At 37.4% G+C, this 17,110-nt stretch overlaps 2 protein-coding genes and 1 long non-coding RNA gene across 9 annotated transcripts; 1 reads left to right on the forward strand and 2 right to left on the reverse strand.

Moving 5' to 3' along the window:
* Nucleotides 1-351: 351 nt before the first annotated feature.
* LOC113026529 (troponin I, slow skeletal muscle-like) lies at nucleotides 352-3,654 on the reverse strand. The gene is made up of 8 exons (XM_026175430.1): nucleotides 3,570-3,654; nucleotides 2,915-2,956; nucleotides 2,797-2,803; nucleotides 2,500-2,544; nucleotides 2,262-2,393; nucleotides 1,595-1,684; nucleotides 1,279-1,452; nucleotides 352-1,014 (listed from the first exon to the last, which is right to left on the reverse strand). The coding sequence occupies exons 2-8, from the start codon at nucleotides 2,923-2,925 to the stop codon at nucleotides 928-930; spliced, it is 546 nt and encodes a 181-aa protein (XP_026031215.1). The 5' UTR covers nucleotides 2,926-2,956; nucleotides 3,570-3,654; the 3' UTR covers nucleotides 352-927.
* Nucleotides 3,655-8,840: 5,186 nt separating this feature from the next.
* LOC113026532 (uncharacterized) lies at nucleotides 8,841-12,405 on the forward strand. 2 transcript variants are annotated; one of them, XR_003272931.1, is made up of 3 exons: nucleotides 8,841-8,860; nucleotides 11,646-11,701; nucleotides 12,343-12,405. It is a non-coding gene; the product is annotated as an uncharacterized LOC113026532 (long non-coding RNA). The 2 variants fall into 2 exon arrangements; XR_003272932.1 differs by lacking the exon at nucleotides 8,841-8,860 and adding an exon at nucleotides 8,868-8,893.
* Nucleotides 11,785-16,797, reverse strand: tnni4b.2 (troponin I4b, tandem duplicate 2). 6 transcript variants are annotated; one of them, XM_026175425.1, is made up of 10 exons: nucleotides 16,771-16,797; nucleotides 15,421-15,503; nucleotides 14,977-15,131; nucleotides 13,468-13,491; nucleotides 13,360-13,363; nucleotides 13,220-13,261; nucleotides 12,955-13,086; nucleotides 12,644-12,733; nucleotides 12,313-12,486; nucleotides 11,785-12,133 (listed from the first exon to the last, which is right to left on the reverse strand). In XM_026175425.1, the coding sequence occupies exons 3-10, from the start codon at nucleotides 14,985-14,987 to the stop codon at nucleotides 12,047-12,049; spliced, it is 564 nt and encodes a 187-aa protein (XP_026031210.1). In that variant the 5' UTR covers nucleotides 14,988-15,131; nucleotides 15,421-15,503; nucleotides 16,771-16,797; the 3' UTR covers nucleotides 11,785-12,046. The 6 variants fall into 6 exon arrangements, with proteins under 6 accessions (XP_026031210.1, XP_026031209.1, XP_026031212.1 ...); XM_026175424.1 differs by lacking the exon at nucleotides 16,771-16,797 and having other exon boundaries at nucleotides 15,421-15,895; XM_026175427.1 differs by lacking the exons at nucleotides 14,977-15,131; nucleotides 16,771-16,797 and adding an exon at nucleotides 14,206-14,262 and having other exon boundaries at nucleotides 15,421-15,894.
* Nucleotides 16,798-17,110: the final 313 nt, after the last annotated feature.

Genomic DNA, 17,110 nt, shown 5'->3' on the forward strand with positions numbered 1-17,110 from the left:
TTTTTAAATGTATTTTTAAAGAAAAAATAAGCATTTGATGAAGTTTGGATGCGATCATGCTGACCTTGGGTTCTTTTCTATTGTTAATGACTGATGCAAATTGTTGGGTGTGACGCATGAACTCGGAGAGGAGCCTTAGAGTTTGAGAACCATTAGGCTAATACAATTTCCAGAAAACCTTGTTAAAAATTATGAGTTGCACGTGACGTCTTTTTAACACTACAATAAATTCTGGATAAAGCAAATGTCTAACATATCAATTCACTATTCTGAAGTTTATGTTGATAAACACACAGACTATAAGCGTGATTCATTCTTAAACAGTACTGAAAGGAGAACAATGATTTCTGCTTAATGTTAAAGAGATTTTATTATTTGATTGATTATGACAATGCTTTGCTCATTAGTTTAATTAATACCACATTCATACAAGGACTTCATGAACAGTTGACTCCAGCATTAGCTGCCCCTGGAATGTGCATTCACGGTCTTAATCAGTTCAGTATAGCAAAAGAGCACAAGCTTTTTCAGACAACATGGGCAGAACATAAGCAGGACACATGAAAGATTTCTTGTCATATGCTCATCTGGTTTTCTGTAAATATGGGCGATTTTTTAAATAAATAAACAAAGTCAAAAAGCAGGGCGATATTATTGAAGTGACACAGGCAATCAATATTAATTCAGATATAGGCTAAAAAACTAAAAAAGCAATGTAGTGCTCTAATATGTTTAATACACATTTTTTCATTATGGGAAAAATATATATTAAGAGACAATTGTCCTAAAGACACTACTGATGCCTCACTACTGTCTGTATATTCACAACATGAGCTGTGTCAGAATTATAATCATTATAAAGTTAATGCAGTTGTTGCATCCACCTGTTTCTTAACAGACATCTTAACCCAGATATTCATTTTAAATCTATTGTCCAGCATTGAACAGCTTCTTTCTGCCCTCCATACCAGACATGGCATCCACGTTCTTACGCCAGTCAGTCACTTCCTCTTTCTGCAGGGTGATAGTACAGTTAGTGCAGTTAAATTCATACTGAGGTGGGGATACATGCTTTTTAATAGCAAACACTGCAGGTATGTCTTTATTTTCATTGCACTAAATCTTAGTGCCTAGCACACTGTTGAACTTTGTAGCACTTCACATGCACTAGTTTCAAAGGCAGAATATGGGCATACTTTAATAGTGTATTTACATTGTTGTTTACATTCGGGACTCTTAAAAAATAGTGTGAATTAACATATATATTGCTCCACTTACCTTCTCCTCCTCTTTCTTCACAGTCTTGAGGTTGGCCTTGAAGTCCACAGACTCTTTGACCTTGGAGCCCAGCAGAGCTCCCAGCATTGCATCAGCAGACACCCTCACCCTCCTCAGATTGGGTCTCTTCATCTTGCCTTTCAAGTCAAAGATCTTTTGAGACAGATCCTGTATCTTTTTTCCAACACAGATTTTTTTTTAAAACAAACAAAAAAACCCATCCTCAGGATTAATTTATTGAACTTTTTATTGTCCGTATGCATCCTATAAGATTGTACTTAAAATACTTGGTTGGTTATTTGCAAATAATACTTACCTCCTTGTCATTTTTTGTCACCTTAAGAGCAATATCATAGCGCTCCTCATCAACCACGTCAATCTTCTGATGTAGCTGCTTGCAAAAATTCTGTGAATAGAAGATTTAAGTGTATTAGACCTGATGTGAAAACAAGTTTTTATCTAATTGGTTTTAATAATTTAATGGGAAAAACTGACAAGAAACGATACAAAGAGACACTGGAACATATATATGTGCAATGCCTTGGTGATAAAATACAAAATAAAGTCATCTATATAAGTTTGTTTGATCCACAGATTGATATAAACAGTCTGTGTGAGTAGTTTTCACTGGGAATACTTTCTAATGGTCATAATGGTAAACTGTTGACATTGAGGTCTGTGGATTCTTCTGCTAAAGCGAGGCATTGCTTGAATTGCTGTTGAGGTTTTAAAATGTCATTTTCCAATGCCCTCAGTACCACAAACTAAATTATAAACACAGTAACTGAATTTGTGTGCCAGCAAAATTCTTGGTTATAGATATCACAAGACCTTAGAAAATAAATTATCAGTAATTCCTTGTGGCCAGATATTACCCAAAGTAGGTGGGAAAAAATGACCAGAGTTTTTATAGTTTCCTGATTTTATGTCAATTTTTGTTATGCCACAATCCAAAAAAAGTTCCTGCTATTTGACACATGTACCTGTAGTTCCTGCAAAGACAGACCGGATATTTGGAGGTCTGGCACTCTCTCAGCAAGGATCCTCTCTCGTTCATCTTTTTTGAATTGTTTTTCGTTCTCCAGCATAGTCATGGCCTTCTTTAGCAGTTTTGTCTGGTGCACATACAGGATGACACCTCAGTCAAACACACAGTATATGGTTTACAGTGCTTCAAGAATATGAATTCCTAAGATTAATACACAATTAGACAAAAGATACCTTCAAGAACAGCCTGCGAGATGCAGAGATTTTTGGCTTTGGTTTCTGGAAAAGAAGACAATGTTCATTTTATTCATTTGGCCTTGAATGTATTGAATGAATTGTTGTCAAATGCTCAGTTTTGCACTTATTTTCATTATTTTTTAATATTTAGATTAGAGAATTCACTCATTAATGTCAGCATTCAAGACAGGGTTAAAGTGCTGAAGGCATAGCTGGTGTGTTGCCTAGTTTTAATCCAATCGATTAAGCCATCTCATTGACAACTAACATTACTGACAACTGAAATCAACTCACCGAAGGCCTGTAAAGTTTGGAGCAAGGATGCAAATAGGTGGAGAGGAGATGCTTTGGTTAGATTAGAATCTCACATAGCAAATGCTAACGTGTATTGAAACTTAAAGGTTATACGTACGCTTCAGACATGGTTGCAGTCTTGTGTTCCCCCTCGTTTAATCTGCAAATATAAGAAAAACAAAGTTAGAACAACATCTGTATTTTTTTTTCCAGAAGGATACTTTTCACATTTCAGCCCATTGACTGTTGTAGCTACTGTGGGTTGGGTATACATAGAAGGCGACATAAACAGTGTATGACATTGTCAAAAGGTCAAACGTGTGACTTAAAAAAATCCTCACTCAAACAAATCCAAAAAAGGTTACAATAACCTGGCAGGTTATTTCTGAAAAAAGGAAACATACACAAAGACTAAAGAGGAGAAGATTTGTAAAAGTAAAACACATAAATCAAATGGACACTGTTGTGTGTTAGTCATAACTTCAACTCGGACATCTGTGAGAAGCCACAGATCTTAGATTTAGAAAAAAAAAACAGTCCCCTCTTTGACTCACAAGTATATTTGTCGTTTTAATAAAAAATATGAAACCTGGTCTTAGTAAATGACAACATAATATCATAACGTAAATACTGTTTTAGAGTAAAAATTATTATATCCGTTTTTAAAAATACTGATAAATTCAGAATGGCAAGAACAGTTTGAATATATTGCAACACATGTTTTTTATTTCCTTATCCCTTGATTCTCCTGTATTTCAAAATAAAATCCTTACCTTCTACAGCAGGTGACAAACACTCACAGGCGTCTTTTTCTGAGACTAGAAGGAAAGAAAGAGGGTAGATATATAGATTCCAGTGCTCATGTGAGTGGCTCACTAAAATAGATCCTCAGTCCACACCATTCTTGCACTGCGTCTCTCATATAACATATGTAAGAGGTGTGAAAGTTCTTGCAGGGATTGTCCGTCTGTGATTTCCTTAGTGGCTACATGCTAAGGAGGGGAGTGAAGTTTGAAGGAGCTTTAGTCCACTGTTATATGTGTTTAGTTACAGTTGATCCCATTTCCAATCCAAAGTGGACATTTAGGTAAACAGTTTAAAACAAGAATGCCAGAATTTCTATCTGGTATTGGAGCCAATAAACCAAAGACATATAACTTTACACCCCCAGCAAAAACATTAACAAACAAAGAGGGGATACTTTTGCATTTGTTTTAAGATGTCTCTAATAACCAATGCATTTCGATCATCTAAGAAATAACATGGTCTCTCATGGTAACAGCTAACTCACTAGCAGGTGGTAGTTTATCAGGGACAAGCAGCATTTCTCCACAATCTGCACTCTATTATGAAGCTCAGGGCATTGTGTAGATTTCAAAGAATTATGCTGCCATCACAAGGCTGCAGAGAAGAACTGCTGCAAACAGTCGCATGCATCACTAATACACAGCGGTCAATAGAAAAACAATATGATTTAAGCATATTCGAATGAGCATTATGTTACAATAAACTACTGCCTTAAAACAACAGTCTGAACATCAAAACCTATGAGAAGTGAACTTTGGATGAACTTTTGGCTTTCGTGTGATTGTTACCTTGACCTCTACTATCAACTTAATATGGGGCAGCATTCTTCTACAGCAGGGCAATGCATCCCAATGCATGGCAAAAATAGCAGTAGAAACACCAAGAACCCCAGGCTCTGAGTCTGGCCTCCACATTCTTCAGATCCCAAACCAAATGAATATCTACAAGATCTGCCAGAGCACACTTCATCATCGGTGGCCCCAGCAAAACTCAAGCCAACCCACAGGATCCAAAGGAACCACTGCAAGTGCTCTGGTTCCAGACATCACAGGATAGTCTAGTGGTGTTGTGTCCATGCCCTGATAGGTCAGAGCAACACAATACTAGTAAGGTGTTAATAATGATGTAGCTGATCGCTTTTCTAACTGAAGAAAAGCTTTAACTAAGTTTAAAAAGTCAGCAAGTGTTGTTATTCCAGGAGTCACTTGGTTTTAAGTCTTTGTCTTTCTTGCAGTTCACAAAACAAGATAATATACAGATAACAAATAGTGTAAAGAAATCCATCCATTTTCTTACATTCATGTTCGACCACATGTTTGCTTCCATATTTTCTAAAATAATAACACATTTAAATATCGTCTAAGTTATTCATATGAAATTTACTTTAAAATCTCCTGATGCATTCCAGGAAAATAAATCTCCAAAAGTTGATTCTGTTCATCTGGACGTAGCGTTTTCTGGGAGAAATGTTTTCGTCACTCATCCAGGTGACTTCTTCAGTCTCTTCTTCTCAGACTGAAGAAGTCACCTGGATGAGTGACGAAAACATTTCTCCCAGAAAACGCTACGTCCAGATGAACAGAATCAACTTTTGGAGAGTTACTTTAAAATCATTGCTGGAAGTTAACACTTTGCTTTTGAAATAGTTCTATGTTTATGATAATTGAATTCTCTGCCTGACAGTGTTGCTCAGCAAACAGAGATGTTGCTGCAGAGTGCTAGTAAGTGGATCTGGACCTGAAAAGCTGAAGCTGCATCTTTTTGCTGAATAGCCTCTGTTCCTACGGTAACTATTATTATGGGTTGTTTAGATTCCCCATTGGCACATTTGTTACAGTACACTGTACTTTTCTCATGCTTTTAAACTGTCCTAGACTTTTAACAAACCATCTGTGTTTTTAGCACACACACACACACACACACACACACACACACACACACACACACACACACACACACACACACACACACACACACACACACACACACACGCACACACACTTTAATAAATACATACATAAAAAAAACATCCAGCAAAAATGATTTTAATTGTTACTTTAACAGATTAATTTGTGGTTAGGAAATAATATCTCTTTTACTGGCATTCAACCTCACGATTGAGCAACACCCCATTTTTGACATGTAACCAATTTATTATTGTTCCAACTATAATTTAGAGTCTACAATGTCTGTTATTTTGAGTGTCATTATATCAGAATAATAGCTGTTTGGCTCCAAACTAATAAGATGTCCATAATTTACAGATGTGTTTTGTCTTGATTTAAACCAGCTGAATAATGCAACCTTTGAGTCACATTTAAAATTCCCATGGGTTACTGAGGAAAAGGCCACAATCTCACAGCCAAATTGTTTCCAATTAGCTCCCAGCTTTCTGTTGATCTTGCACACCACAATTTTTAAAAGTACAGAGGCCAAAATAAATAGAGACACTGTACGGTGCTATTCCAAAGTCTGGGAGAGAATAGTTGGAACGGCAAAGATATTTTATGTCACACATGAAAGCATTTGCTCAGGATTATACATTTGCAGAATTTTCTGAATCATTAGCTAATACCAATTTCACAGAATCTGTTGTTTCATATTGTTTAACTGCAGGCTGTAAACCTGCAGTATTACAGTTTTGTTTCAGTCTCACCTCTTTCAAAGCACTATTTTTGGCTGCTTTTATTTCCCTCGGGAATAAGACCACAATGAAGACTTAAACCAGAATTCAAGGAAGGTGAATATAGGGAATATTGCTGTATATTAAGTCATACTGGAACCTATGAAGTCAGGACCAAGTTTTCAAAAAGGGGCTTTATGCTTCTATTATATGTGGTTAAGTTGTTAGAGCCGTGCTGCCACTTGGAGGTAGCATTTATTAATTTTGCCTTCATAACAGAGTAATTTTACAGTAACCTTTAAAACATTTCGAAAAACCCTTTTCTGTCTATTCTCCTTTTTGACATTTAATTTTTTTTTTATTTATTTACCTATGGACTATATAAATAGAATAGAATAATTCTTTAATTGTCCCACAAGGGGAAATTTGGTTGTATTAGCAGCAAAAAAGCACATATACAAACAGAACAGGACACAGAACAGAAACACAATTTTTACATATTTTACATCTTGGACAATAGTTACCAAAGCAGAGTACTGTACAGTTATACAAATTAGAGTACAGATAAGTGGAAAACCCAGGTTGTAGTGTGCAAACAGAGCAGGATACTGAAAGATGTTTAAATAGTTAATGTTACGGTCGCTGACCTCTAGTGGCTCTCCCTCTGTAGAAGAGTTTTTTTTCTCCTTTTCTTGTGTTGCAGGTCTGCCTCATGAGCCACAGCTGAGGTGTGTTCCAGCTCGTCAGCCACGGCATATAGTCTGCCATCCTAAACTGCCACACCCCTGCCACTTCCCCCATTTTTGCCAGAGCTGTGAGCTATAGTGTTTTGGGCAGCGGGCCTTTGTGTGTGTGTGTGTGTGTGTGTGTGTGTGTGTGTGTGTGTGTGTGTGTGTGTGTGTGTGTGTGTGTGTGTGTGTGTGTGTGTGTGTGTGTGTGTGTGTGTGTGTGTGTGAGTGAGTGAGTGAGTGAGTGAGAGAGAACTTAAGCTCTGTGAAACTTTGGTTTTCTTTCTTTTATTGTAAGCAAAGGTGTGCCCTTATTGCCATTTTTGTTTCAACTGTTTTCTCCTGTTTTTGGTTAGACAGGGAGCTCAGCCATTGTATTTTGTTTTGGTTAGAGAGTACTTGGGGCCCGTTCTTCGTACCTCGCTAAGTAAGTTAGCTGGATTTGATTGTTGACGATTTCGCGTGATCCTGGATCGTTCGGTTCCCCGAAGTTCATCCGGGACTTGCTGTCATAGCAACAGAGCCGTAAGCGTAAACCTGCTCGGGAGCAGGTTTACTTTATGTAAACAGGATTAGATCGCGGCCACGCAGGTATGTCCGCTTCATTTATACGAAAGCAACAGCGATATTCCACCACTGTTTCACCATAAATAAATAACATCAATGTAACCAAAGATAATGCAGCACTTGATCCTTTTATTGATGTCACACAGATACATACAGGTCATTTCCTAAAAAAGGGAAATGTACTATTAACATTCTATTACATGTATGTGATTATTACAGATGTAAGTCATATTTCAGAGTAGTAATTGTAAATTACTTCGTGTAATCAAGATGAGAGACCACGGCTATAAAAGCGAAGGTGGATTTGGGAAGACTGTCGCAGCCATGTCCTGTCCGTTTACGCGAGCAAGTACGAACCATGGCTATGCTTTCGCTCCTTACTTAGACCCCCAAAATGGCGGATCGGGCCAAAATCCTTTCCACGCCCACCCCCGTGACATCACGCTCCAAAGCCCGGACAGACAGGATCCTTTAGCTCAACGCGACAGTGTGCTAATTGAGAGATATCGATTTTCCCGTGAGGGTATTATTTACTTAACCAACTTGTTGACGAGGGGGTGCAGGACCACCACCTGTCTTTTTTTGCTCTGCCCTTTTCTTGGTTGCTGTTATGAACAAACAAACAGATTATTCCAGGGTCTCTTTCCAAGAGACGAAAAGCAATATAAGTGATAAATATTACCATTCTGTAGAATATTCTTATATTTCACTTTTACTTGTTCCCATGTTCTAGTGGGTCCTGTTGTGGCTCTAATGTGAAAGGGGATATAATATAACATATTATAATATAATGTAATGTAATATAATATTGGATAATATAGTGTGATATGATAAATCTACCCTACCGCCTACTGGTGTTGGCCAGAGGGGCCGATGGCGCGATATGGCAGCCTCGCTTCTGTCAGTCTGTCCCAGGGCAGCTGTGGCTACAACTGTAGCTGCCTCCACCAGTGTGTGAATGTGAGAGTGACTGAATAGTGGCATTGTCATGCGCTTTGGGTGCCTTGAAAAGCGCTATATAAATCCACTCCATTATTATTGTTATTATTAAATTACTTACGAGTTTAATTTGTCAGCAACTTTCTGCCAGCCCTCTCTCCTTGCTTTTGCAGCCTTTGCAGTGTTCCCTTGCGTTTTAATTAAACTCTGAAACTCCTGAAATCCCTCACTCAAGAGTTCTTGCTCTGCTGCCGAAAAATACCGAGCGCGCTCCTTCGACATTTTCGCCGACCAATCAGAGGGTTGCCGATCAATGTTTCTACTATCGATGCGTAGCCCCTTTTACGACACCCAGTGATCTCACATTACTTCATCCAGCTGTACTAATCGTCAACAGCAGGTGTGTTCGGAGAACCGGATTAGCGAGCTCACGGTTAGCGCGATGATTTGGTCTTGGATGTGTCATTTGATCTTGGATGTAGTAAGCGACGTACGAAGAACGGGCCCTTGGTTTGATTTTTAGCTAAAAGGGGGGTTTTGTTTGTTGTTTTGGCCTTGGAGACCCTGAAGAAAAGAGCTTCCCTGTGTTTATTTTTACTGTAGTAGTTTTGGGCAATAAATCAAGTTCAATGACATCTATTCTCCAGTAGTTCATGTTTTCTCTTTCACTTTGTGTTACCCCTCACCCCAGTCAGCACTTCGTTTTTAAGTGGGGCGTAACAGTTAACAATATTTAGAATAATCAGAAAAGTACAGATTGTGTATTGTACCTGTGCATTAAAAAGTAGGCATGTAACTTCCAATAAGTTAGTGTATATGTAAACTGAGAAAAGTAATGTGCAAGTTATAACAGCAGAAGTTGTTACAGCGCTGATGTAAACATCTATGTTTGTTGGGAGCAGTTTTGATTGTAGTCTGACAGCTCAGGGAGGAAGGACCTGTGGAAACGCTCCTTCATGCATCTAGGATGCAGCAGTCTGTCACTGAAGGAGCTCTGCAGTTCAACAGAGTTTTACCAGACGGATTTGGAGGAGGAACTCTGTCAGAGCAGCTTCTCTCTCCTCTTCAGTTGATCACTTTCCCCCTGCTAACACAATATAATCTGAATGGGGGAAAAATGCATCAAGAGTGATGCATTTCTTATTTAAAATATTAAATATAATTCTTATATATGATTCTTACACGCAACATGACTTTTCTCACATTACAGGATACTATACACATATATTATGTTATTATGTTTAAATATTGTAAACAATATTTACAAATGTGATGCTGGGACGGATGCAAATATAGTAAATTCTCTGCATGTTTAGCACAGCTGGGCTGTATGCTGAGTATTGGTGATATGATGTTTATATACCCACCCCACACATTAATTGTCCTGTTAAAGCAGATCAATGAATTTGAGCATTTTACTCAAAGCTTTTTATTTTTCAGTTTCTCTGTTGTAATATAGAGGTGGATAGACATACATGGAAGACAACAGTGTTTAATTTGCTCTTAGTGGATAACATTATGAAAGGACAAGACAGTGCTCTGCTCTATGTTAGTGACAGTAGTAGCAATAACTGTGTATCCACTGCACTGGATATTGATCAGGAATCTGTCCCTATGATGCCAGACAGTTCGCTTAGATGCACCTCAAAACTGCATGCATGAGTCAGTGAGTATGACAGACAAGCACTAATGACTATTTGACAGGCAGTCAATCCATTTTATAGTGTTGTACTAACGACTAACTACTGAACGAGTGTCTAAAATAGAGTCTTGTCTGTGCTGCTGCTACTGTTTGTTCACCAAGAGAAGAATTTAATGTTGTGCAATGCATCACTACAATTTTCGAATAGAAGACAGTTAAACTTAATTTCTTGGCTCAGAATTTTGGGTGTCCACCTGTTAGTGGATGTGACAGGAAGTATTTAAAGAAGTTATTAAACTTATGTCAGGTCAGTCACATTCACATTATACCAGAGTCAGATCAGATCCAGCTGTTAAGAAGTCAAACAGCAGGGAGAAATCAACTAAGAGTGTTGTCATGTATTTGCTCTGCAGCTTTATTTATCAAACTAACGTGTCCATCTATAGTGCCACTATCGAAAATACTTTCCTACAGCGTAGTTTCTAGTGGGCACAGCTGATACACATCACAATTGCTTTATTAGGGTTTTAAAATCTCATTGCAAAAAGTCAGAAATAGTATATTTAGTGCACATCATCTGCAAGTTGTGATAGCACATTACAGGAACAGCTTGGAGTTAGAACAACACCAAAGGTTTGTCCTGCTTTATTTAGGGGAATTGAGAAATGAGGACAGGTGCTCGTCAGGGCTGGTGGTAAACTGAGCCAGTGTAGAGTTCAGTTTGCATCAGTGTTGTAACCGGGAGTTATGTTCACTCAAAAGGCTGCAACTCACATCCTCACACAAGGATTGGTAGACAGCAAACAATTAAATAAGAATGCTGAAGTGCAAGTCTGAGATAGTTAAATGCTATATTTAGACTCTTAATATTTGTTTTGAAGTAGTATCTCACTGATTTAGTGGTACAGTAACGTTGAGAGTGGTACACTAAAGTTCAAAGTGGTCCTTAGCACAGAAAAAGCTCCAAAATCCTTCATCCTGCACTTCATATAATGTGATCAGTGGGATATTTTCCGTAAACTCTCTCTGCCTGGCCGACCAGAATAAAAACCTCTACATTTACATTTACTTCCACTTTCTAATGATGTGCATATCAGGCTAGCAGACAGTGTGCTGGTCGCATGAATTGCTGCGATCTTCACCACACTTAAAATGTTTATTTACTTTCCATAATCACAAAATTTCCCTGTCCTCATTTTAGGTTCTCAGTGCATTAGTTGTAGAAAGTGAGAATTAAAACGACCTTTTTGTTAGATTTTTTATTGAGGTTTATAATAATAATCCTCCCACTGTCTCTTTGAGTTTTTATTTAATATGTTTTATGTATCTTTGCCATCGTGCACCACCTAATCTACAATCGTACTGCATTTGCTACATTAAATTTCTGTCGAGTTAGGGAAAATTGCAACCCTGTGTGTTTTTTCATCTTGCAAATCATTTTTTTTTTGTAATATTTGAATGAAATAGTTAAAAATCGGAATGAAAAGAGCTTTACTCCAATTTCTCACTCAGTTAACAGACTCTTTTCCCCCCAACTCTGCAGGTGCTGATGTGTGGCAACGGTATGTGCTATAACAACTTCTGTGGCTTTAAAAAAAAGTACGTAAAAGATGTAAAAGAAAAAGTACAGTGGCAGGTTTCTGCATCAGAAGTTTATTGTTATTATAATTATTGTTGTTGTTATTATGATGATGATAGTATTTTACAGAGATTTTAAGATAAAGAATAAAAGCAAAATCTGCTGTTTTCTGACTGTGGTGAACATACAAACCAGATAAAACTTCAACAAAGTGCAATTTGTGTATTTGTAAAACATACTTTTTCACTCCAATTAATATTTTTGCAAGTCTTTTAACACACTGACACTAAAACATACACTTTGTAGTTACTCATTGTGCACCGTGACATTAAGATTTTATTTTAAGTGCTGTCCAAAACGTGAATCTATTGTCCGGCATCAAACAGCTTCTTCCTGCCCTCCATACCAGACATGGCCTCCACATTCTTACGCCAATCAGTCACCTCCTCTTTCTGTTCACAGGAAGAAAATAATTCTTAGTGAAATGTTTCCCTAAAATAACCCTGAAATCATTTGAGCAATACTATCAACTTGTTGTAACTCGAATGTAACCATTATTTCAGATTAAACACTTTAAGCCAAGGGGTCAAGTTACCTGAAGTGATCTTAACACACTGACTGTGGCACTTACCTTCTCCTCCTCTTTCTTCACTGTCTTCAGGTTTGCCTTAAAGTCCACAGACTCTTTGACCTTGGATCCCAGCAGAGCACCCAACATGGCGTCAGCTGAGATCTTCACCCTCTTGAGAGCAGGCCGCTTCATCTTTCCTTTTAAGTCAAAGACTTTTTGAGAAAGATTTTCAATCTGCAGGAAACACATTAAAATGATAAGAATGAACTATGCTGTTGTGCAGAACCTGTTTCTAAATAATGATAACATTTGAGATATAATGACAAAAAAGGACAAGTAAAACATGTAATGTTAAGAAAGCCATTTCTGAAGGTCATAAAGAATGAAAAACCTCCTTGTTGTTTTTGGCAACTTTCACTTCACTATCATACCGTTCTTCGTCTACCACATCAATCTTTTGGTGCAGTTCTTTGCACAGAGCCTACATAAACAGAACAATATCAAATTGTTAAACAGAAGAGCATGAGCAAAAAAGATTCCTGCTCATTCCAGTGTCATAAATTACCAAAAATAAGATGGAGAAAACAGCACACATGAAAATGGTGTATATGCATGGCATCTGTACACATTAGAGAGTTACTTATGTGTGGGGCATTTCCACTGTGTTATTTCAGTGATGCTTCTGCAGTGACCTGCACATACCTGAAGGTCCTGCAGAGACAAACCAGACAGCTGAAGTGGAGGGACTCTCTCCCTCAAAGTCGTCTCTCTCTTCAGCTTCTTTTGCTCCTTTTCATCCTCCAACATCACAGTTGCTGTTTTCAGCAGCTTGGTCTAAGTTGTAGAAAATGCACGTAATGACTCAAATAACTGATAATAAATAACTAATATGGACTCCTGAATGAACAGCTTTCTAGTTTTGCTATGCATATTTCATCTGTTTTAGTAAAAACAAAGAAGAAAATACCTTAAGGGCAAGTCTGCGGGCTGCAGAAATCTTTGATTTTCTCTACAAATAAAAAGTAGACAAAAATACATTTTTTCAAATAATAATGTTAAACAACTGTTTAACTTCTTTGGAGATGTTAAGAACTTAGAAGAACTCACAGATCTGTGGTGGGTATGATGGTGTGGAAAAGGATAAGAAATAACAAGAGTTTGTTTCTACATGTTAAAAATATTTTTTAAATGCCTGTGGAAAAAAATGTCACTTACGCTTCAGCCATGGTTGACTTTTGTCTGTAAAATAATTAATACTGAAGTGAGAAAATCTACTTTTGGTAAAAAGGTTGTAAGAGAAGCATTATTAGCAGCGTATGAATGCATGATCACAGTATTATAACGTTTTAACAAGCTTCTAGGCTATGGTTCAATTTTGTAAACTATTTTCACTAGCCTGTTTTTTATACTTCTTCGCATGCTGTCACATCTTTTTACCGAGACAAGTCAAAGTAATCCAGACCTTGGACTGCTTTTTTTTTTAAAATATAAATGTTATGAAAGTTAAAAGTTTTAAATTGCCAACACTGCATGCTTGAGGGTCACAGATACTTTGAATGATATTCCTTTTTTAGTCCCGTTTGATAAAACCCAGATCAGAATAAAAATATAAATCTTTTAATCAGTTTAATTTAATTTTTAAAATGATAGATCTACAAAGATGGATTTTTGTAGAAAATGTATATAGCTGCTACAAATGAATAAAAGACACATTAACATCGAAATTACTTAAATTAGTTTAAACACATTGATGTGACCCAAGATTAGATATAAATGTGGCCAGTATTCTTATAAATATTGAACTTGTGAAAATACTATATTTCTTATACATTTTTTCATGATAGCTTTGTGTGTGTCATAATCTAATAAGGCACCTGTCAGTAATAACATCATAATAGAAAAAGAAACCCTTAACCTACACTACCATCACTCATACACATATATTAAACATACCTTTTTTAATCTCTGCAGAACACCCAGTTGGTGTGATCAGTCTCTGTCTTTAAATGACTGCAAGAAAACTCAAGTCAAATTTAATGACTCCTATTGCCTTCTCTGAGTGGCCAACCCAAAATAGCCTCCTCTATCCTGACAGCCAGTATATTGCATATCACTACACTTCTATCCCCCAGCAGTAGAAATATGTCAACACTGAGCCATTATCACTGATGAATACTTGTTAATCTACACTGTGCGCTTATCTTGAGCCACCTCTCGTTTTTTTGCATTTTGCTTAAAGGAGCCTGATCTTTTTGTAATGTTTTCAAAAGTGGTCTTACGCAGCAGTTCTCTGAGCTTTCTGAAGGTCTGTTTGTCAAAGTGTTTCTTTGAATATTGGCTGCTTTTTCACTCATTCTCAGTCGTGGCCATTTTCAGAAGAATGTTTGTTTGTTAATTTCTTTGATAATCATTAATGATTCAAGAATATACCAGGTAATTAACTCAAGGAATGAACCAACGCTGTGTCTACAGATGACAGGCTGCTTAGCAGATGATCTGCTCACATTTCTTTAGTTGAATCTACAAAACCTACAAAAGATAACGCACGCATTTCATAGGTGTTGTAGTATTTTTGCACCAGCAAAGTGATTCCCAAAAAGTATTAGCTGAAAACTTGTTAAATCCCAGCATGATGTGCAGTGTGCATTACAAATAAAAAGGAAATTGGACATGTAGAGAACAAAATAAGGATTGGCAGTCTTAAAAACAGTAGATGAACAGTACCTGAAAGTCATGTCCTTATGAAATAGAAAACAATCCGACAAAGACCTGACACGGGACCAGAGAGATACGTCTGGCCCTTAAGTTGGTATATCAGCTGTTCACTGAGGTCTCATGAGAAAGTGCATCAGTTGAAGGGTGGCTGTCAAAAAGCAATTCTTAAGGAAGTGAAACAGGAAGAAAAGGCTGAGGCCAAACTGCACCAGAACTGGATTGAAAATCAACGAAAACTCTCACAAATCCACATTTGAAATTTTTGGTTCAAATCATCATCAGTATGTACAGAGGTGGTCAGGAGAGAGGTAAACCAATAAGTGTGTACAGCCATCTGTAAAATACGATGGAGGCTCTGTCATGGTTTGGGGACGCATTTAAGGCAGTGGTGTTAGAGAGCTTTAAAAATTGATGGAGTCATGAAAACAGAAAAGTACCATCAGATTTACCTACCATGCAATACCACGTAGAAAGCATTTGAGGCAACGCTTCATTTCAATGATCCCCAACACACTACCAATGCAGTAAAAGCATACCTGGATAGAAAAACACACAGTGGAGTCACGAGCTGGCCTCCCCAGAGCCTGGACATCAACAGTGTTGAAGTAGTCTGGGATCATCTTAACAGAGAGTGGAATGAAAGGCAGCCAACATCGAAAACAGAGATTTAAATGCCCTTTAAGAAATCTGTAAAACTATTCCTGGAGACTACTTAAAGAAATTACCAAGAGTGTTCAGGTTGTGTTTAAGATTAAAGGTCAATATTTGGTCAGTACCACATCTACTTTCAAGCCAATTAAAATTGTACAAACTGCTTTCCCTTATATGCTGTATTTCCATGTATGTTTGCACACACCTGTCAGTAATTCACTTCACCGATTTCCCATTTTCCAGGCAAAAATACAAAAAATTTAAAAATAGGAAAAAAATGAAAATCTATTTTAAAAAAAGGCAAAATCACTTATACAGGCACATTTGTTTAATTGGCATCACACATACTGCAGATATTGGAATAGCGATAAACAATTAAAAACACTTTGAAAGGAAAAATCAAAATCCAGATAATCTGGATTTTCTTTAGTGCAGTTTTAATGTGCAAATATTAGAATTTATTACATAATTTGTAGGGGTGCAACGATACACAAAATTCACGGTTCGGTTCGATACTTTGGTGTCACCGTTCAATATTTTTTCGATACAAAAAAATGTTCATGCTTTTTTAATTTGTCATTTATTAATATTATAAATATATATTTTAACTCAAATTTAAATTTAATGTTGCTGAAACAACAAAGGGATAAAATAATAAATCTATCTGATCGAGAAATCACTCATCTTTGGAAAAGAGAGTTTATTACAGAGAAATGGCTCTTTCCGAAATAAAAGCTATACTACTCTTCTTCTGGGCTATATTCTCAGCAGCATATTAAACATATCAGGTCCCCATAAGGAGAATCATGTGCTAACGGCTGTCTAAATGACTCTGGTAAAGTTTGTAGCATGCGTGCTTGTTGTTTTTGTCTGCTTCCACTTGTCTTTGCACTAGGATGATGTCAGCGTAAATGTGCAGTCATATTCATTTTGTTCCCAGTAGTGCTGTCAGCGTTAATCTGAAATGACGTTAACGCAACAACACGGCAAATCTCCGTCAACGAGCTACCCCTGATCGCCCTGTGCGTGGGGCTGGACGGCGTCAACACGTTAACGAGCTAACTGCGCTAATGCAGTAGTTCCCACCAATGTAATTGAGCATTGCGTGGCACATCCGACATACTGTTTTACTTTTGTCCATGACGCGCTTACCTTCAGGGTCATACTTCACATGAAGACCAAAATAGTTCCAAAGGCCAGATCTGAATGAGGGTGGGGGAGGTTCAATTCGCCATGTTGCAAGGAGCTTAGCTTCTGTCATGCTAGTTTGTGCTGCGCTCAGTGGATCTGCGCTTGACAGTGCAGCCTAGGCGGAGTAGTCGAACGCAGATCCACTGAGCTCTCAACACAGACAGCATCATCAGAAGAAAAGTTGATAAAATAAATAAAAAATGTTGTATTGTTCGATACATATGCGTACCGAACCGAAAGCACTGTATCGAACGGTTCAATATCGATACGAGTGTTGTTGCACTCGTATCGTATTTTCTAC

This window comes from Astatotilapia calliptera, chromosome 7, assembly GCF_900246225.1.
Source record: "Astatotilapia calliptera chromosome 7, fAstCal1.2, whole genome shotgun sequence".
Lineage (NCBI taxonomy): Eukaryota > Metazoa > Chordata > Actinopteri > Cichliformes > Cichlidae > Astatotilapia > Astatotilapia calliptera.